Source organism: Chiroxiphia lanceolata, chromosome 5 (genome assembly GCF_009829145.1).
Source record: "Chiroxiphia lanceolata isolate bChiLan1 chromosome 5, bChiLan1.pri, whole genome shotgun sequence".
NCBI classification, from domain to species: domain Eukaryota; kingdom Metazoa; phylum Chordata; class Aves; order Passeriformes; family Pipridae; genus Chiroxiphia; species Chiroxiphia lanceolata.
In genome coordinates this window covers 2,181,824-2,203,410 of record NC_045641.1, presented here as the reverse complement: position 1 = coordinate 2,203,410, position 21,587 = coordinate 2,181,824, and the positions used below count along the sequence as shown (strand labels likewise).

At 46.6% G+C, this 21,587-nt stretch overlaps 1 protein-coding gene and 1 long non-coding RNA gene across 8 annotated transcripts in view; both read right to left on the bottom strand.

Moving 5' to 3' along the window:
* CHCHD3 (coiled-coil-helix-coiled-coil-helix domain containing 3) overlaps positions 1–14,983 on the bottom strand; it is a 146,275-nt gene extending 131,292 nt beyond the window's left edge. For 4 of the 6 annotated variants that reach the window (XM_032687301.1, XM_032687302.1, XM_032687304.1 and 1 more), the window contains exons 1-2: positions 14,765–14,983; positions 12,608–12,678 (exon numbers count right to left, since the gene is read on the bottom strand). In XM_032687301.1, the coding sequence (XP_032543192.1) occupies positions 12,608–12,678; positions 14,765–14,968 (275 nt within the window). In that variant the 5' untranslated portion in view covers positions 14,969–14,983. The remainder of the gene's footprint in view (positions 1–12,607; positions 12,679–14,764) is intronic. The other 2 variants (XM_032687303.1, XM_032687306.1) reach the window with 1 other exon arrangement.
* A 2,209-nt stretch (positions 14,984–17,192) lies between these two features.
* The window catches only part of LOC116786615, a 46,931-nt gene continuing 42,536 nt past the window's right edge, over positions 17,193–21,587 (bottom strand). For both annotated transcript variants that reach the window (XR_004357019.1, XR_004357021.1), the window contains exon 3: positions 17,193–17,463. This is a non-coding gene — a long non-coding RNA (uncharacterized LOC116786615). The remainder of the gene's footprint in view (positions 17,464–21,587) is intronic.

Genomic DNA, 21,587 nt, shown 5'->3' with positions numbered 1-21,587 from the left:
CCATTTATTCTTTCTGCTTCATAAATGGGTTGGGTCCATACCTAACTTCCACAGGTCACACAAAAATCTTCAAAATCAACAAGATGAAATTCTTTTTTCAGGCTGCCCAGAGAAGCTGTGGCTGCCCCTGGATCCCTGGAAGTGTCCAAAGCCAGGTTGGAGCCACCTGGGATAGAGGAAGGTGTCCCTGCCCATGGCAGGGGGGGTGGAACTGGATGGTCTTTAAGGTCCCTTCCAACCCAAACCACTCTGTGATTTTATGCACAGCAGCCATTTAAATTGAACAGGAGAGAAAAGACAAAATCTCAAATCCCTAATTTAATTTAGAAAGAGCAGCCAACTAGATAAATGACAGGCACTCCAGTAATACACAATAATTTCCACTAGACCAGCAAAAAATTACGTCTTTCTCATTCAATTAAACAACCAGAAAATGCTGTTCCCTCTCCTGACATTCTCCAAGCTGTCTCGAGCATGGAAACAAAATTTGGGTCACCCCAGAATTCAGTTCCTTGAGGTCCAGGCTGAGGTGTCCTGGGAAATCCATGGGGGATGTTCCATCCTCACCTCCCCAGCCACGAGTTGGGTGGAGCTCCAGCTCCGAACTCTGGAGCAGCTCATTCTCACCAGCACCAAACTCACCCTTAAAGGCCTCCTAAACCCACAAATTCTCCATAAACCCACAGAAATGTTCCCTGCACGCCAAAGAAAAGAGGGAGATTCCTATTTTTTGAAATCCAAGTGTGATTTCAATGTCAATTAAAGCCATAAGAAACATTTGGTGTGCTCAGATCATGTTCAATGACACCATTCAATCTACCCTTCCTTCCTTAATTCTTAGTTTTCCAAGAGCCTGGATTTGCTGGGATAAGAACAGAAGAGGAAGCGAGACAATGTTGTAATTCTCAGTGCACCAGTCTAGCTGGCATACAATTATTTTTAAAATTTATTAGGTTTCTAATGCTCTTTAACCCTGTAATAGTCAAAATTAGCCTTCCATTCAATGAAAACATAATGGACCGTCCCTTCATTCCACCAGCACTAAAAAAAAAAACCCTAAAAACACTAAAAGAAATAAGTTATGTGCTTTAAAGAGCAGCATTTAAACTGCTGTGGGTTTTCTTAATGATTCTTTTAAAGAGCGTTCTCAAAAATAAACTCTGTTTTCAGCCTCACGCAAATTTATCCAGCAACTCTTCCCCCTGAAATCCCCAATTCCAGGCACTTCCTCCAATCAGGAATTCAGCACAAGCACAAACCACCTCTCCAAGGACAGAAATTTGTATTAACTGTTAAATATTGGTAATGTGCAGCAATACTTTAACGAGCTCACAGGATAATTAAATACCAAACCAGCACAATTAAGTGTGCATAATTTAAAAATGTTTAATATTTCACTTTCCAAAGGCACTCTTGCATATGTTACATTCTCTGTTTTACAATGTAAATGGGGGCATCAATCAATTTATTCTGATTTAAATTAGAAACAAGACGGTGCATGAGCCACAAGTAACAAAACAAACTTAGTTCCAATTAGAGTTGGAACATTTTCCTTTCAACATCCCATCAGTGTTGGAGCTTTAGCAGTAAATCCCAAGGGATTTAGGAGGGGGGACTGGAAAAAAAAACAAGGGAGAGCAAGATCAGGAGGTTTGTGTCTGGTTGTACCTGCCTGGGCCTGACAGGGATATTTAACAAGAATCACTCATTCCTGAGATTTGCAACTAAATAAATGTCCTGATTCATTAACCAAAAATATGGAATCTTGACACAGGAGAAATGTCCTGTCACGGAGGATTTAAATTCCATATAACAGGTGACAGACACGGGGAAGTTCAAGAGAAGGAACATGAAAGGTGGGCGATAAATCTTGAAATGTGTGACAGGCAGCAAATAAAGTCATTTCCCACCAATAAGTGGATTGAGTGAAAAAAAGAGTGTTAACACAAAAAAAAAAAAAAAAATCATCTAATTTTTCCTTTCTCTAGGAATTTCTGCTGTATTAGGGGGTAAATGGTGGGAAGTTCTAATGGAACTTTTTCGGTTGCTCTCAACGCCCTCAGAAGGCAGAGAATTATTTCACCCAAAGCTTCATAACCCATCCTTTTCCCCCACTTCCAGAGATGGGAAATAATCCTATTTTTTTATTTTATTTCAGCCATAAGACGTTTTTGTCATCCTGTTCATTTGAAACGATTAAAAAAAATAATAATTTTAATTAAATGATTAATTATTTATATATTTATTCTATACATATATGTTTATTTGTAGATAATTATATTTATTATTAAAAGATGTTATTTATCTATTTATTATAAAATATATATTATTTATAGATTTATTATAAAAATAAATATTATTATAAAGTTATTAATGAAAATAATCATTTTAATTAAAAGCCTCACATGCCTTTACAAGTCTGCCCCTGCCTTAGATTGGACACAACAGCTGAGAATTGCTGCTTCAGCTGGGTGAGTAATCCCTACTCCACACACACTGGAAAGCTTTTCTTGCTCAGTACAATGGATAAAAGCATCAGGATTCCATAATTCCACATTAAAAAAAAATTAAAAAATAGAAAATAATCACATTGTAAGCAATGATAAGAAGGATTTTTATGATTCTCCTTTCAAGAGGATTAAACATGTGGTGTCCCTTTCAGGACAATTGAAGTTGTCCAGTTCCTGATCTTTAGGGTTCAGAAGTTTCTTGTAAAGCCATTTTTATCTGACAGGACAGGGACAGTTACTGGGATCCTTTTCATCTGCTCAGACAAAATCGTTTCTAAACCCTTTCACCAGAGGTATTTCCACAAACTCCTTCCACCACTGGAGAGGCCAGTGAAATAATTATGTATTTCTCCACAGAACAGCCAAATAAAAGGGTTTATTAACTAAAACATCTCGAGTTCTGCACTGAGAAGGGAATTGCAAAGAATTATCAACCACTGTTTCTCAGGCCCAACGCTCCCAAATGGACCTTTTGGTCCTGTCAGGGCTCCAAAATCAGCAAATTTGGATGTTCAGTTCCTCTCCCACCATCACCTCTACAGAGGATTCTCCAGCTATGAATCAGTGGCACTGAAAAGCCAATTTTCCCCAATTCCAGCACTTGGATTTGGGCAGGAATTGGGAGAGTCACAAAGCTGCTCATCACTCCTGGGAAAGGCCTCGGTGAGGGCCTTTCCACCAGCAGGAAAACAGGGTCGGGGAAGGGAGCTCAGAGGGAATCTCTGAGGTTGGAAAAGACTTCCAGGATCATGGAGTGCACTGTCAGTGGCACTGAAAAGCCAATTTTTCTCAATTCCAGCACTTGGATTTGGGCAGGAATTGGGAGAGTCACAAAGCTGCTCATCACTCCTCAGAAAGGCCTCAGTGAGGGCCTTTCCACCAGCAGGAAAACAGGGTCGGGGAAGGGAGCTCAGAGGGAATCTTTGAGGTTGGAAAAGACCTCCAGGATCGTGGAGTGCACTGTCAGTGGCACTGAAAAGCCAATTTTCCCCAATTCCAGCTCCAGATTTGGGCAGGAATTGGGAGACTCTCAAAGCTGCTCATCACTCCTTGGAAAGGCCTCAGTGAGGGTGTTTTTACACCCTTCCACTGGCAGGAAAACAGGGTCAGGGGAGGCAGCTCAGAGGGAATCTTTAAGGTTGGAAAAGACCTCCAGGGTCATGGAGTCCAACCTGTGACCCATTCCCAGAGCACTGAGAGCCAGCCCAGGCCTCTCTTCATTCCAGTATTAAATGTGTGTTCCAGCCAAGCATCAGGAAACAAAGGCACCACCACCAGCTCCAGGGCTTTCCAAAACCTCTCTATCCCCTTCACATGGACCCAAGCTCTCCCAAATCCCACAGGATCGCTGATGGGAGAGGGTTTACCAGAGTCTTGCAACTCTCCATGATTCCCCTGGCTCTGCCTTTCCACAGTTGGATTCAATAATCATCTTTCCAGGGCCTAAAGGGGCTCCAGGAGAGTTGGAGAGGAACCTGGGGCAAGGGATGGAGGGACAGGACACAGGGAATGGCTTCCCAGTGCCAGAGGGCAGAGTTAGATGGGATATTGGGAAGGAATTCGTGGCTGGGAGGGTGGGGAGGGGCTGGAATGGATTTCCCAGAGAAGCTGTGGCTGCCCCTGGATCCCTGGAAGTGTCCAAGGCTGGGTTGGACCAACCTGGGCTAGTGGAAGGTGTCCCTGCCCGTGGCAGGGGGTGGCACTGGATGAACTTTAAGGTCCCTTCCAACCCAAACCAGTCCATAATTCTCTGGTCTCAAGGGTCTTGTCCAACCTACGGGACTGGTGAAGAAATCCAGTGGGAAGGAGGATGGAAAGAATGATGCAGAATTTTCCAAGCACTGCTAAGGTGGAAGGGGAAGCACAGGGGGATCCAGAGAGGCAGATCCATAATTAAACCAGGAAAAGACCAGAGTGATGGAAACAAGAGACTTTTGTAACAATTCTGCATCCACTGTAGAGTTCCCCCATCTGTGCTGAACACCCCCCTCTGAGGAAACTTCTAGCAACAAAACTCTTAATATTCCAATCAATTAAGCTGCAACATGCACTGCAGGACACAGGAGTAGCTGTTTTCCCTTTGCAAATCAGTTCAACAGCACAAAGATAATCTGTGATCTCTAAACTGGCCAATGACCAGATCAGGACCCACATTGTCACCAAGCCTTGGCAAGATTTCAGAGAACATGTAAATCAACTCATTACCCTTGAGAAATCTGTGACCAGTGGGGCTAAAATTGGCTGATAAATTCCAAAGTTATCCTGGGAAAGAAGGAAGAGAAAAATAAAAATTAAACAGGAGTCCGTGAAGCAGCGACAGTGGGAAAAAACAAGCAGTGAAAGTGTCTTTACAGGGAAAGGTTAATGAAAGAAAAAAGGGTTTCACCCAAAGATAACACTCATCAATACATCTGTTGATCCCATTGAACAGATTTCCCAGAGGTTGGAGCTGCATGGAAAGATAAATCAGCACATCAAACTCCTGCACCGGACATTTAAGGCCATGTAATGACCAAGCACTAAGTTTTAAAGGGATTAACAATTTTCCAGCAGGAGCTGATTATTCAGGGGAAAAAAAGGTCACTATCTCCACATCAAATCATGAGGGCAGGGAAAGCAGTAATTCCACAATTGGTTTATCCAGCTCAGATGAAAAGCACGTCCAGGGTCGTAATTCCTGACGGGGGAAGAGGGAAAGAATTTAAACAACCTCCGTGCAAAGATCCTGCACGTGAGAATCCCTTGGAAAGGGAAGCCCGGGAGTAGCTCCAAGGATTTCCTCATGCCTTGAGGACATTCCCACTTTCTGACATGTTTATTTTGGAGAAGAAGCTGGAAGTTAATTCAGTGACAAAGTGGCAGCACGCTTGTTTCACGGGATGTTAACAGCAGGAGCCACGGGGTCAGATTAGAAACAGGCAATATTCATCATTTCAAAGAAATGCACCCCAAAATAACTCCTTGCACAGGCACAGGGGATTTATTTCATCATAACAAGTCTTTCTCCAACTCTGGCAAAACCAGCTTTATATTTAATCTAATCTGTATTTCAACTTAATTATGAGCACGCAGCCACAGCGTTGCCAGCTCAGAAATGTGGCCCTGTGTTGCTGCTTTTAATAATAAGCTGCAAACAGGCAGTAAACAACCCCAAAACTATGATGTTTATGGCTCTTTTCATTATTCAGAAATTACACAGAAATGCTGGAACGTTTAAAAGTCTCACAGAAACATTAATCCAGCACCTCTGTTTTTAATGATGTGCAATGAGATCTGCTAATAAAAATAACTTTGCAGGGGTCTGGGCCCTCAGCTGATGCAATACTTGCACCAGCTCTCCAACTATTTAGATTTAATTTATTGTTTTAGTGGTATTAGTTGTCAGAAAACCAAGATATTTCAGATGGATGGAGTGAATAGGATTATTGCCAATTAACAGATCCAATTCCACTCCAGGAATAAACTACCTTTAGTAGGTTAATCCAGCACAAAACAGCAACTGGGAAAGCACCTCAAATACCAGAAAAGTGGATTCAGGAACTGAATTAAAAGGAAGAGGCTGTTCCAGTGGGTAAGAGGTGAAATATGAAAATCCTAAGGAGAAGGAATAATCTGTCAGCAAAGATGCTCCCAGTTAGTTCAGAAATATGGGAGAAATTCACTTTTTTCCTCGTGTAAAACAATCTCTTTTCTCCTGAATAAAAGCAGCCAGTGAGTTCAACACAAACACAACTGACAACTGAGTTTTGCCTGAGGGCCAAAGGGATGCTTCTCCAAAAATTCCAGCTTCCTGGAATTTCAGATGAGCACCAAAGTCACTCTTCAACCACGGCCTTTAATAATTCTTCCCACCAATTTCTGCTGCTATTTCTTTTTCCTCCTTCAATTTAATGACACCATCTCCCCTGGCTGAGAAATGTCAATTAGTAGCATCAAGGATTAACTGAGTCCTTCCTCTCAGGATGATTCCTCATAAAAGAAAGCCCAAGAAATAGAGAAAATGGTAAAGGAAAAAAAAAAAAAATCAAGCATCTTAGATGAACCACTCGACTCCTTCAGGGTAAAATTCCAGAGGTTAAGGAGAACCAGAACCTTCCATGAGCTGGGATGAACCTCCATCTCTCACCCCCAGCCTGAAGGAGTAGCTTGGAATAGATCCTTGGTTTTTAGGTGATTAACAAGAGGTGAAATCAAACGTGGTTAATGAGGCTAAAAATGGGAATCAGATAAAGCAGCTCCAGGTTGTGCCAGAGGGACACAACCAAGCTGGCAAAACCAGGGAAGAAATGTCCTTTCCCTCCTTTTTAAATTTAGATTTCAACCAACCAACAGCTTGGAGCGCCTGAAAAGTGCAATTTTCAGGCTGCTCTTCCCCAAAAGTTCAGTAATAAATTTTAACATGAGGTCACTGAAAGTCAAGGAGTTCAGAGCACGTGGAAATCGGGATGGGGGGGAAAAAAACGGGAGCAGGAGGTAAAAGTGCATCCCATTCCCCTGAGGAAAAGGAGTCTCTGAGTGGGAGCTGCTGTTTAACTAAAAAACAACCAACCCAGAGCTTTGCAGCAGCACAAAAAAAAAAATACACTTAACCTGCCTCATCTGACAAGTGATGAAGAGCTTTAGTAACACTTGGCTGCTGCCTGGAGATGAAAGAATAAAACAAAGCTTCTCTTCTCATCTTAATGTGATAAATCACCCATTTAAAGTGTTCTTTTATATCACACTGAAGATTCTCTGCCTGGTAAATAAATGGTGATGGGAAGAAAAAGCAGAGTTTACTATTAAAAGCAAAAGGTTTTATTACTTGGAGGCCTGCAAGTTGTGTTACACCGAAGAAGTGGTGTTTTTCAATAATAGAAAGGAGAAAAAAAAATGCATTTAAACTCCTCTACTACTTCGAGATAAATTTGGATAAGAACATCTATTGTGCTGTAAAACCAGAGAGGATTCCAGGCAGCAGAATAACAATTTCCTTTATGGTGTTATCAAGACTGACACTGGTGAAATCAAACAGCTCTCATTTGGTCATTGGGTTTTATTCATTAAAAATATCGACAGTTTTGAATTTATTCCTTAAGATTAAAAAAAAAAAAAATCATTCACTGCTCTAAATTACTTCTATTCCAAAAATCCCTTAAATTACAAAGCCCTTTATCTTTGCCAATATCTGGTCTTTTTGACCCATAATCCCAGGAAGGTCTCTGAAGGACAAAGGAGGAATAGGAGGGGTTTATCCTGATGCCCAGAGGATCCTGCAAGGACACACGTGGGAGTTTTCCAACAAGGACCACGGCAAATGTCTCCAAAACAGGCATTTTCTTCCATCAAATTCTGATTTCTAAAGGAGAATGTAACCAAGATGAAGAAAAAAACGACAGAAAAACGACCAAAACAAGTTGCCAGATAAGGTTTTAAATCATTTTAACAGTAAAAAAAAGAAAAAAAACTAAAACACAAAAAATCCACCACACAGTCTTGCCACAAGTCTGGCTTAAAAAACCAGTGGATAAACTGGCTGCATTTGCAGCAAGCTCAGCCTAAGTCAGGCTGGGCTCTGGCTGCCTCTGCTCAAAGGCCAGGATTGAACTGGGAAATAATTCAGTGCTCAGAACTAGTAAAAGGCAATGGCAAGAATTCCATAATTAGGCCTTAAAGCTCATTTTTGCAGAGGGCTCCACGAGCTTTGCCCAGCTCTCCTGGATCCTGAAGGAAGGGGGTTAATCCACATGGAACAGGCTGAGTTTCCACCGGTGTCTCCCAGCAAAGAGGATCAACCCCAGCACTGCTAAACCTGGTTGGTTTGGTTTTTTTCCTTTTCTAAAAATAAGGGGAATCCTACCAATGGAAATCACAAATGTCAGTTCATCTTTCAGTCTACACAGAGAAAAAAAAAAATCTCGTTGCAACAAAAGGGTGGATGAGCAATTAATGCCTCAAAGGGCAAAGAACCGACGGGGTTTTTATTTGCAGAGGGTTCTTGCTCAACTGGCACAAATTTAGGCAAACTCTGTAAACTTCCAGACACTCATAAAAACTGCAAACACAGAATTCAAAGTCACAGGCAATGCTGCAGAGCCTCCAACAACATTGATCATCAGCTACTCCAGTTTTACTTCTTTTTCCACGCAGTACCTGACTACCCATAATTATTAAATATCCTCAGGACGTGCTGCAACTCTTAAAAAAAAAAAAATTCAATAAAGAGAAATCTCCCTAAAAAACAAACAAGGAGCAAGGGCAATGACTCTGGTGTCAGAGTTCTCTGGGGCTGCAGGAGACCAGTCCAGGTGGTCCCAGTGGTCCCTTCTCAGCTTCAGAGGCTCCAAAATGCTCTGTTTGACTGAGCAAACGGATTTCCACACCCAAACCACGGAATCCTTCAGGCTGGAAGGGGCCACAGGAAGTTATTTTGCCAACTTTTCTGCTCCTGGTAGGGTCAGCCTTGAGATCAGCCCCAAATTGCTCAGGGTTTTTCCACGCCCACCTTGAAATCTTCCAAGGATGGAGACCGGGCAGCGTCAGCGGGAAAACCCTTGTGGCGCCTCGCTGGTCTCATCCTGGCAAAGTTATTCCTTATTTCCACTCTCCTGGTTCAACAGCCACCATCTCCTGCCCTCACACAATCAGCATTGTGAAGAACCAGCTTCCCAATAATCCCCAGAGCTCTGGGAATGTTGCTGTTGGGCTTCCTCAAAACCTTCTCTGCTCGATTTTACTCGTTCCTCCAGCCATTCCGGGGCCCTCTGGAGAACAGCTTTGCCCTCCAGCTGCCCCCTAAATTTGGGATCACCTGCATGGAAGTGCCTCTGCTCCACCTCCTGCTCCAGGACATGGATAAAGCTGTTCCACTCCTGCACAATCCCACTCCAGCAGCTCCAGGGAGAGTCTGACCCAGCGGCCACAACCCTCCGACCCTGCACATCCAAGCAGGGCTTGTAACCCTGAGTTATCCCAACCTGGATCCAAGGATATTGGGAGAGCTGAGCACCTTGCTGAAGGGGAAGTAAAGGACACTTGGGCCTTCTCCTGACCCCCAAATCCACTCATTTTCCAGCCTGGCTGGGCTTGCCCCTCATGCTGGGCTCATTTTTACCCCAAAGCTCTGTTAGCAGCTCCCTGGTGGACCAGCCCAGCCTCCCAATATATCCATTCACATTCCTGAAGGTTGGAGTGGACTGTTCTTCCACTTGGAAGAGGTTTGTCCTTGAGGATCTCATATCTTCCCTCAAATCTGCCTCTGATGTGACCCCACCAACCTGCTCTCTCTGGAAGTTTGCTCTCCCAAAGTTCAGTTAAATCCTGGTTGTCTCTCCAGTTCCAACCTAATTCTTCAAATCCTCATTCCTGGACATCCCAACGATCCTTCTGACGGAGCCAAGACACCCCAGGCCACAGAAACTCCACCAAAAGACAGAAACCAACCCCCCCCCCCAAAAAAAAAGACATCAATCCCCAAAAATCAAGCCATGAAAAAAATGCAAAGGTCTAACCCAATTCCTCCACAATTACCCCACCATAATTAGAGTTTGTGACATGGTCCTTGACTGATTTGTTCTCAAAATGACAAAAATAACAAATACAGCTTAAAAAAGGGGGAAAAATGTGTCCTCAACATCATCTGTTTCTGCAAAGGGGGGGGAAAAAAGCTTGTCTGAGGTGCTGAGACTCCTGAAAATTTAAGCATTTCTTCTTCTTCTTTTTTTCCCCCTCATAATATCCATTAGTGGATTTTCCAATACCCACTAAGCAAAAATGAAGGAAAGCATTCCCTTTGTCTGCTCTGACTGAAGCTTTAGGGATAACACACACACCCAGCAAAAAAAAAAAAAACAACAAAACCACCCTTGTTGTCTGACCAAATTACCCTTCCATCAATATTGCTTTAGGAATTACAGGCAGACTTGAAAGATTTTACACTTGTTAAATATTTCAGTGCATTTAATATCACTCAGAAGTCAGAAAGTGATCCAGGCAAAGCCCAGATGCTTTAAGAAGTTGTATTTAGATGTCAGATGCCCGTGTAAGTGGATGTAATTTCATTTTCTGACCCTCCCCAAGTGAAGTCAATAAATTCCTCATTATTGGCAAGCACCAAGATGCACCTTCTTTCATGTAACCTCAACCATTATTCCTCCACCAAAAGCTATCCAAGATTTCACTTGAGGAGGGGGCTGGGTTGAACAGCTCTAATGTTTCTCCCTCCAGACACCTTTTTTTACTCTTGTAATGTGCTCTTGGGCTGGGATGTAAAAGCACTGCACCAAAACCACTCCTTCTTCGAGCAGAAATAATACTCCAGAAGGTTTTCCAAGCTCAAGAATGCTCAAGGAATTCTTAGAATCATGGGATGGTTTGGGTTGGAAGGGACAGGAAAGATCATCCAGTTCCAAATCCAACACCTCCCACTATCCCAGGTTGCTCCAACCTGGCCTTGGACACTTCCAGGGATCCAGGGGCAGCCACAGATCCTCTGGGAAACCTGGGCCAGGGCCTCTCCGCCCTCCCAGCCAGGAATTCCTTCCCAATATCCCATCTAAACACATTCTCTGTCACTTTGAAGCCATTCCCCCTTGTCCTGTCCCTCCATCCCTTCTCCAAAGTCTCTCCCCATCTTTCTTGTGGACTCCCCTCAGGTACTGAAAGGCTGCAATGAGGTCACCCCAAAGCCTCTTTTCCAGGCTGAACCATCCCAATTCTCCCAGCCCTTCCTGACAGGAGAGATCCTCCATCCCCCTGATGTGCTCAGTGACCTCCTCTGGACTTGCTCCAAGTCTTTCAATAAATAAAAATATCCGAAAGAATGAAAAAATCCAAAGCCCCATTTCCCCCCACACAGTGAGAAACGAAAGGAAGGCTCCAGGTGGGATATTGGGAAGGAATTCTTGGCTGTGAGGGTGGGGAGGCCCTGGCACAGGCTGGGAATTAGCAAAGAATTCCTGGGATGTCCCAGCCTTCACCTCCACCCCCCAGGGCCCAAATTCCCAGGTGCTTGTTCACAAGACCACGTCCCTAACCCAGGTTTAAGGATGGAAAGGCAGCAAAGAGCACAGGGAAAGCAGGAAGGATGGACAACTGTTATTTTATATAAATCCTTTACCTAGAATAATTCATCACCACAGCAAAATACAGGCAAAAAAAAAAAAAGAGAGAAAGGTACTATTTAAAAACATTAAAAAAAAGATTCCCTTTTTGGTTGGAATGAGATGATCCTGGAGGTCCCTCCCAACCCAAACCACTCTGGGATGGTGTGACAGACACACCTCACCCCAGACACCTTCAATTAAGCACCAGGAAAACAACTTTATGCTTCAGAAGAAAGAAAGATGCTCCTTCTACTTACTCCAGTCCTGCTGCAAAGCTGCCACAGGGCTTGGTTTTAATCAGTGCTGAGTTCCCTGGGTTGTGTGGGGTTTTTTTTTAAGTATCAAGGCAAAAGGCCCCGAGGGAATTTCCTGTTATCAGGAATATTTCTGGAGCACTGATAAGAGCCTTCCTTGGACTTTACAGGTTCCCCAAATCTCCAGCTGCAATCTCTGCTCTTCATTTCTACTCCTTCAGCCTGTGCTGCAATATTTTAAATCAGAGCAGTGGCTGCCTGGCACAGACACTGTTTGATGCATCAAAACAGGCCTCAGTAATGAAATATAAGGAGTAAAGAAAGCCACCCATCTGTGTGTCACTTATTTCCACCCTTCCATAACAGGAAAAGGGCATATTTTCCTTTTAATGTTTGCTGGAGTGGATTTCAACAAAACTTCACCAGAACAAAACTCAGCGCTGATTAAAGAAGCAAGAATTTGCCCTTCAGAACTCAAGAATTATTTGGGTTTTTGCTTGTTCTGTGGGGTTTTTAACAAGTTTTTAAGGACAATACTGTGGAAAGCCAAGTCTGATGAGCAGATGTTTTGCACTTTAATGTCAGAAGAGAACCAACAGGAACTTAAAACTCACGTAAAAACCCGCAAAAATAAGTTAATGTCAAGCAGCTCGTCTCTCCAGAAAGGGCAATGAGTCCATTACAAAGCTCTGAAGGGCAAATTTGATTTTCCTTCCTTCCTCCCAGTTAAAAGCCCAAAAAAAGCAGGAGTAAAGCTGTACCTGAGGAGCGGGGGGATCTCCCAGAGGGTGAGGAGGGTTCCTTCATCCGATCGATGAGGCTGTCGGAGAGCTGGAAAACACAACACCACGCACGGTCAGGCTCCTTCTGATCCCGTTTCCCAGGGAAATGAACTCAAATTTCCCCCAAAAAAGAGCCCAGAAAGCCAATAGAAGAGTTGACAGCTGGTAAAATTCCATTCCCAGAGCAAGAGAAACTTTTTTTCCCTCTCGTTTGCGAGGTGAGAGCTCCAAAAAACTGCAACGAGCGGCGGGATGGCGGCTCTCGTGGAAATAGGGTGGAAAAATATAGGATACAAAAGGAAGGGAAGGAAAGGGAAGGGGAAAGGGAAGGGGAAAGGGAAGGGGAAAGGGAAGGGGAAAGGGAAGGGGAAAGGGAAGGGGAAAGGGAAGGGGAAAGGGAAGGGGAAAGGGAAGGGGAAAGGGAAGGGGAAAGGGAAGGGGAAAGGGAAGGGGAAAGGGAAGGGGAAAGGGAAGGGGAAAGGGAAGGGGAAGGGGAAAGGGAAGGGAACGGGACCCTGGGACTCAGTGCTTGTAATTAACCAGAGTTTTTGCCTTTCTCAGTTAGTTGGACACAAATATCTCGCTGTGCAGGTGCAGAGAACTTGTCCCAGGAGACACAAATCCTGGGAAAGCCCTCCAGGGACTTGTGCAACACAAGCAAGGGGAGTCAAACACCGAGTTAATGGGAATCTGCACACACAGAATCCAACAAATCAAGCAGAATCCAACAGAGCAATGCCCAGGTTCAGATCTATGGAAGCCCAGGGATAAAATGAAGACAAGGAAAAGAATGAATAACATAAACGCTTCACTTGCAACTCATATCACGGAATCCCAGGATGGTTTGGGTCGGAGGGGACCTTAAAGATCATCCAGTTGCAACCTCAGGGACACCTTCCACTATCCCAGGGTGCTCCAACCCGACCTTGGACACTTCCAGGGATCCAGGGGCAGCCACAGCTTCTCTGGGCAACCTGGGACAGAGAAACTTTGCTCTCTGGAATATAGAAAGATACATTATGCTTACACTACTGTCACCTACTTGCTTGAGAGTATTAAATGACCAGGAATTAAAAACATTCCCGTGCTGAGCCAGAATGAACTGTCAGGGCTTGTTCTGCACCTCCCTGAGAGGAAGAATAAAAGAGGAGTCATTGTCACCCCTGGGATGAGCTACACGCTGTCTTCCCTGGAGAAATTCCTAAGCTGCAAGATTTCCAGAAGTTCTTTGTGTCACAACTCCTTTCCTGATGTATTACAGGATTTCTATTGGATGTACTTTCCCCCACAGAGCTGAGTCTCAGCATTTGGCTCCAAGAAGGAAAATTTAACAGGTTCCCTCACAAAAACACTGAGGAGCTTTGAGAGGGAGAGTTGGGAATGTTCCCCTGGAGAAGAGAAAGCTCCAGGGAGAGCTGAGAGCCCCTTGCAGGGCCTAAAGGGGCTCCAGGAGAGCTGGAGAGGGACTGGGGACAAGGGATGGAGAGGCAGGACACAGGGAATGGCTTCCCAGTGCCAGAGGGCAGGGTTAGATGGGATATTGGAAAGGAATTGCTGTCTGGGAGGATGGGGAGGGGCTGGAATGGATTTCCCAGAGAAGCTGTGGCTGCCCCTGGATCCCTGGAAGTGTCCAAGGCCGGGCTGGAGCAACGTGGGCTAGTGGAAGGTGTCCCTGCCCATGGCAGGGGGTGGAACAAGACGATTTTTAAGTTCCCTTCCAACCCGAACCATCCTGGGATTGACGACAAACAGGGACACACAGGGAACGGCTCCGCGGTCGCACAGGAAGTCGGACCCAGGGAATGTCAGGGTGCAGGACATGGGAAAGGGAGGAGCTCCGGCATGTGGAGGTCACGGAAAGGCAAATCCAGCTCCTCCAGTCACACATTTATCCTAAAACGGGTCACCGGGCTGGAACACACACGGGGGTCCTTGTCCCGCCTGGAACAGCGGAGAATGGAGAAATCACCGGGGGAGAGGGGAGGGAAGCGAGACAGGGGCAGAGAAAGGGGCAGGAACAGGGACAGAATAACATGGGGGGGGAGGGAGATGGAAGCGGCGGGTCAGCCCGGGCCGGGGATGACTCGGAGCGCCCCGGCGTGTCCCGGGGACCTCCCGGGCGGCGCCGCGCTCACCCTGACGCCCTTGACCACGGTGATATTCTCATTCTCGTCCGCCTCGAAGGTGACCCGCCGGGTGCTGCCGCCGCCGCCCATCTCGGCCCGGCCCGGGGACGGTCCCAAGGAGACTCTCCGAGCGCGCTGCCAGCGCCGCCCCGCAGCAACAACGCCGCTCATTGGCCTGCCGCGCGCCTCCGCACGTAGAACGGCGCTCCCCATTGGCTGATGCGGCGCGTTGCCATGGGAACGGCGCGGCCCCGGCCAAGGAGCGACAGGTACCGGAACCGTGCGGGAACTTTTTCGGGGCGAACTTCGCCGGGGAGGGTAAGAACTACAAGTCCCGTGATGCTCCGCGGCGGGAAAGGGTTGCTGGGTGTTTGCGCATGCGCAGAGCACGCTGGGTAATGTAGTCCTGACCATCCCTGATCCTGCCGGGATCCCTCCCGGGAGCGGCTGAGGGAGCTGGGGGGGCTCACCCTGGAGCAAAGGAGGCTCAGGGGGGACCTTCTGGCTCTGCTACTCCCTGACAGGAGGGAGGAGCCGGGGGGGTCGGGCTCTGCTCCCAGGGAACAAGGGACAGGACAAGGGGGAACAGACTCAAGCTGTGCCAGGGGAGGGTCAGACTGGACTTCAGGAGGAATTTCTTCCTGGAAAGGGTTGTCCAGCCCAGGGCAGGGGTGTTGTCCCCATCCCTGGCGGGATTTCAAATCCCTGTGCATGTGGCACTTGGGGACATGGGTCAGTGGTGGCCTTGGCACTGCTGGGAATGTTTGGACTCCGTGATCTTGGAGGTCTTTTCCAACCTAAAGGATTCCACGATTCTGTGGTGTGGTGTGGGCTCAGTGCCTCAGGCTCCTCATCCCCTTTTCCACCCCATGACAGAATGAAATTCCCATTAGCACACTCCCCTTGGCCACATAATTTTCTTCAAGAAGTTAATGATGTTATTAACACCTAATCCATTTCCCTTTCAGCCTGCAAGATAACCTGCATCTGGATGTGGCTATTCTTGGAGCAAAACCCTCCCTGTGGATCCAAGGATATCCAACCTGAATACACATTGTTTTGTCTCTCATCTGCTCCCTCTTTTACCCCCTGAAGCCCTAAATCTTCTGCTGGGATTTTGTAGCAACACACAAATAATAACAACCATGATATTTGAGAGGCCTTATCTTTGGTTTTTTCCCCCCTTTCCAAACCCTTCTTGTCTTGGTTCAAAAAGTGAAAGCCTATTTGTACCACAGTGACACCAAAATCTTCAGTCCCACTTAGAAGAAATTTGCCCCAGCGTGGTTTGTGCACAATAATCATCAAGACTTTTTCATCCTGATGCATTTTCTTTCTCTGCCTCCATGAAAACCCCACTCTGGCTGCATCAACAGAGCTGCTCACGTGCCCTTTGATATATTTGCAAGCCATTTTTATTTGGGTATAAACTATCAGCCAACATTTCAGCAGTATCTGCCTTCCTTCCTTGGGGCTTCAGCTCTTGCTGAAGCCTTGGCTGGTGGCCACTTTGCTCCCAAATAAAAGCTGCTTGGGAATATTTCAGGGACGTGGAGCTGTTCCCTGGATGTGATTTTATGCCTGGTTTGTACAGATGTTAAACCACTTTCTGTGAGGGGAAACTGTTAGGAATTCAACATCCTGGGAACTGTGTGTTTTTAAGGGAATAAATGGATTGGGAATCCCTCTGTCTTCACACTGAGCACAAACTGAGGGGGTTGAATTTCCTTATTTTTCTCCACTGGGAGTGTTTTTTAGGGGTCAAGCTGCATTTATTTTTAGGGGTCAAACTGCATTTATTTTTAGGGGTCAAACTGTATTTATTCAGTGAATAAATGCCCAGCCCCAAATTGGAAAGCAGCTCTTCTCCTATGTTTTGGGAGAGTTCAGTGAAAATACCCTTGTCTTGCTGATTTATATTTAGGAATGGAGGTTTTAACAACAGCTCTATTTCCTGCCAGGGTTTTGTTTCGGGGGGCTTTTTTTTTTAATGATTGTTTTGTGGGACTGGAAATTACAGACCATGGAAACGTATGAAGATTTCAGGACAAATGGGCAGAATTACACCTCCAAATGGCTTTGGGTGGTTTTGGTGTGTCTGGGAGGTTCCCTGGCTGTGGGAAGAGCAGGGCTGAGGTACCCCAGGATTTATGGCTCCCCTTTAATAGTTGGAAATGAAAGACTCTTTGCTGCAGGCCAAAGCCATCCATATGTCAGGGGCTTCTCTCTGTGGACTGTCAGAGCTGTTTGAGAGCTCTCTCAAGGATGGTGCTAAATGAAAGAAAAAGTGTTAGAAATTAAAGTTAGAAAAGGCTACAAGAAGTTTGGAGCCCCAAAAATCATTTGTTCACCAGTGGCAAATAAACTCCAGCCCAGCTCACAACTCTCAGGAGCAATTTGCAACCAGAAGGAGAAGCTGTTCTGTGTAAAACTGCAAACAGTTTATGTGTTCAAACAAATAATGGGCTTTTTTAAGAGGACTGTCCATGTGGGACAGCACTGACTGGAGCAGTTCCCTTCAGTGGTCACTGGGAGCACATTTCTGCCAAGGAAAAACACAGCATAAAATGGGAATGACAAATAAAAGTGTCTCAGTCAATGCACAGCTGTTAATTGCTCCTCATCTTGATGGATCTGAGCCCACTTGGGTCTTGTGTGAGCAGCAAATCCATCTGAGGCTGGGGAACTTCAGGTGGATTGTTGTGGATCTGGAAAACAAGCAGGAGCTTTGAGTCACAGAACCAGGGAATCACTGAAGTAGGAAAAGCTCTCCAGGATCAAGTCCAACCGTTCCGCAGCACTGCCCCATGTCCCCAAGTGCCACATCCACAGGGATTTGAAATCCCTCCAGGGATGGGGATTCCACCCCTGCCCTGGGCTGGACAACCCTTTCCAGGAAGAAATTCCTCCTGATGTCCAACCTGACCCTCCCCTGGCACAGCTGGAGGCCGTTCCCTCTCCTCCTGTCCCTTGTTCCCTGGGAGCAGAGCCCGACCCCCCCCCGGCTGCCCCCTCCTGTCAGGGACTTGCAGAGCCAGAAGGTCCCCCCTGATCCCTCTTTGCTCCAGGCTGAGCCCCCCCAGCTCCCTCAGGAATTCTCCAGACCCTTCCCAGCTCCCTTCCCTTCCCTGCACACGCTCCAGCCCCTCCAGGTCTCTCCTGTCTGAGGGGCCCAGAACTACCCCCAGGATTCCAGGATTCCCCAGTGCCCCATAAAATGTTTAGATGGCTATTATTATTATCATCATCATTATCATCATTATTTTTATATTATTATTATTATTATGTTAAAATCCTTCACTTTTTCTGGTGCCACGTGCTTTTCCCACATACCCATTCCCATACCCAGATTATAACTGCCTGATCCTTTGCTAAAACACAACCCTCTTGTCCAGCCTTGCCCTTGTCTGAACATATTCCTCGCTGGTAAAAACCATTTCCTCCACCACTCAGTGCTCAGTTTCTCTCACATAAATTCCACTCGAAGAGCAGCGAAGGACGGCGTCGCCAGACGTTCCCAAATAAATCCTAATGAGCCCAGGAACAACTTACTGTTAAATTGGAGCCTCAGGACTTTAAAAACACCCCAGAAAGCCTGGCTGGGGGAGGTGGGGATGGCTCACTGCACATCTGCTGGCAGGGATCGCTCCGGGGAGGATCGTCCTGCTCGGTCACTGTCACGGGGAGCACGTTGTACCGGGTGACTTTACCCCTTCTCCCCCTGCTGGTCGTCTGTTCCTGGGAAATGTTCGGCATGGAAGGGCTGGGATGGGTCCTGAGTTTCTCCTTATCAGCAGATGAACGTTGTAGCCAAGTCTGCAAGTGCTCAAAGTATGGAATTAATCTTCCCTGCCGGGCGGAACCCAGGCCTGCTGCTGGAAGTGAGGATTTCCTGAGGAAATGATGCATCTTCAGGACACACAGACAATCCTGAAAGGGTTGGGTTGGAAGGGACATCAAAGACAATTCAGGCCCAACCCCAACCACAAGCCCAGGTGCTCCAAGCCCCGTCCAACCCGGCCTTGGACACTTCCAGGGATCCAGGGGCAGCCACAGTTTGTCTGGGAAATCCATTCCAGCCCCTCCCCACCCTCCCAGACAGCAATTCCTTCCCAATATCCCATCTCTCCCTGCCCTCTGGCACTGGGAAGCCATTCCCTGTGTCCTGTCCCTCCATCCCTTGTCCCCAGTCCCTCTCCAGCTCTCATGGAGCCCCTTTAGGCCCTGCAAGGGGCTCCAAGGACTCTGTGGCCCCATTTGGAACTGGAATTTTGGGGTGGCCTGTGCCAGGAGCATCTAGAGCTTTGTTTTTCCTCCTGGATGCAGCATTTCCCTTGGTTGGGAATGGTTAAGCTGGAGAGAGACCTGGAAGCACAGGGGATGGAGCTCAAACCTCCTAATTTTGTAGAATGATGAAATGGTTTGGGTTGGAAGGGACCTTAAAGATCATCCACTTCCAAACCCAGAGATACCTCCCACTACCCCAGGTTGCTCCAACCTGGCCTTGAACACTTCCAGGGATCCAGGGGCAGCCACAGCTTCTCTGGGAAATCCATTCCAGCCCCTCCCCACCCTCCCAGACAGCAATTCCTTCCCAATATCCCATCTATCCCTGCCCCCTGGCACTGGGAAACCATTCCCTGTGTCCTGTCCCTCCATCCCTTGTCCCCAGTCCCTCTCCAGCTCTCCTGGAGCCCCTTTAGGCCCTGGGAGGGGCTCTCAGGTCTCCCTGGAGCCTTCTCTTCTCCAGGGGAACATTCCCAGCTCTCCCAGCCTGGCTCCAGAGCAGAAGGGCTCCAGCCCTGGGAGCAGCTCTGGGGCCTCCTCTGGACTCTCTCCAGCAGCTCCACGTCCTCCTGCTGTTGTTCCCAGGGCTGGAGCAGCTCTGCAGAGGGGTCTCACCTCAGGGGCAGAATCCCCCTCTCCCCTGCTGCCCCCGCTGTGGGATCAGCCCAGGGCACGGGGGGTTCTGGGATGGGGCATCTCCAACTCCTCACCCACCAACAACCCCGAGTCCTTCTCCTCTTGGCTGCTCTCAATCCATTCTCCTCCCAGCCTGGATTCCTGCTGGGATTGCCCTGACCCACGTGCAGGACTTCACACTCCTGCTGTGCCAAATCCCACTGCCCTTGGTGCTCTTGGCACAAGTCAGACCAGCAGGGCAAATCAATCCAAGCCATCAAATTCCTCTAAATGAGCTTTGCAAACTCATCCAAAGACCTGGTTATAAAAAAGGGCAGAATTCCTTTGTTTTCAGTCCCAATTCTGCTCCTGCAGAAGCTGCAGGTTCAGGGCTTACCTCAGAATTGATGTTTTAGTCATTATTTCATTTTTCATAGCCAGAGCTTTATTGTCTTTAGTTCAAGACCAGAACCTGCCTGGATTTTGCCACATTGGCAACAGTTGAGAGCCAAACCTGCATGGATTGATTTCCTGAGCCATCAAAGTTCACACCTTGATCAAGGATGAATTATTCCCCTTTTTCTGAGCAAAATAAAGAAAAAGGTAAGTGTGACATTAAGCAGGTCAGGGCCCTCAGATTTACCCAGGGGCTTTAAAGTGTAATATATTAACATAATGTCATATTAATCTGTGATTATTTATGTTGATACCCTTTTATCTGACTGTTGGATTTGTATCCAGCCCCGCTGTCATCTCCAAAACCAGATTTGATTCATGGCCTCATTTCCTGGTTTTTTCCTCCCACTGCTCACAGCCCTTTTTATTTTATTTTTTTTTTTAAACCTCTCCATGGTCCATTTATTAAACGTGGAGTTAGAAACACAATTAGAATTTACTCAGGTCTGTAATGCCTGAATATTAAATCCTTGGAACAATAAAAATCCTTTCCCAAATGTTTCTTCTCTGGCTTTCCTCTTCACTCAGCCTAATTACTGATTGAATGACCAAAAAAAAAGAAGGGCCTGATTGGAGCAATTCCAAGCAAGGAGTGTGTGAATAATCCTGGAATTCCCAAGCACTGCAAATAAAAAAAAAAAAGGCAAATTGGAGAGACCTGAGGATATTTCAGTGTTCAGATTGTGTTTTACAAGTGGGTTTTTCACAGCCTGTTGTCTCCCTCCTAAGTGGTTCATCCAGTTTGTAACAACTGGGTTTAACTGAGTTAAACTTCCCAACCAGCCTGAGGTGTTCCTGGTGCAGGAGAGGAAGGAATGAGGGTGTTCAGGCCTTCCAGCACAAGGTGCCTCTGCAGGGGTCTGGTTGTTTGGGTGATGTTCCTGTTCCACCCTAAACACAGGTGGTGGCCTGAGCACAGCCCAGATCTCCCTCTGCAGAACAGTCCTCTAGGCTTAAACTCAAATTAAGCTTCGTTCCAGCACCCAAAAGCCCGAAATATCATCAGAGCTGACTCGTCATCCATCCCTCAGCGCAAATAAAATCCAAATTAAGGTGTTTCTGGTAACACAGAGCACTTTGTGTTTTGGGGTGGTTTTTTTTTTTTTCCCCCAGAATTTGTCTTATTAGTGCACAGGAAGGACTAAAAGGCTGCAGAAATGAATGTGGGGGTTCCCAGCACAGTGTCCCACAGACTGAACTGAAAAGAAATCCATGGATTCAGGTGATCACTGCTCTGCCTGCCAGGGGTGGTCTGTGCCCCTTTGTAAATCCATAAATCCAGGAGCAGCACGGAGCTGGATGGAGCCGCATTCCAGCTGCTCCGGCACAAAAGCAGGAGGATTTAGTGTTTAACATCAATGTTCCCTGACCTGCCCCCCGTGGAGTCATTCATCCCAGAACTTGGCTGGGCTGGAGCATCATCTCGGACACATCCAAGGGCCTCCTGCCGGGAGCATCAAGGACTGGGGGACTC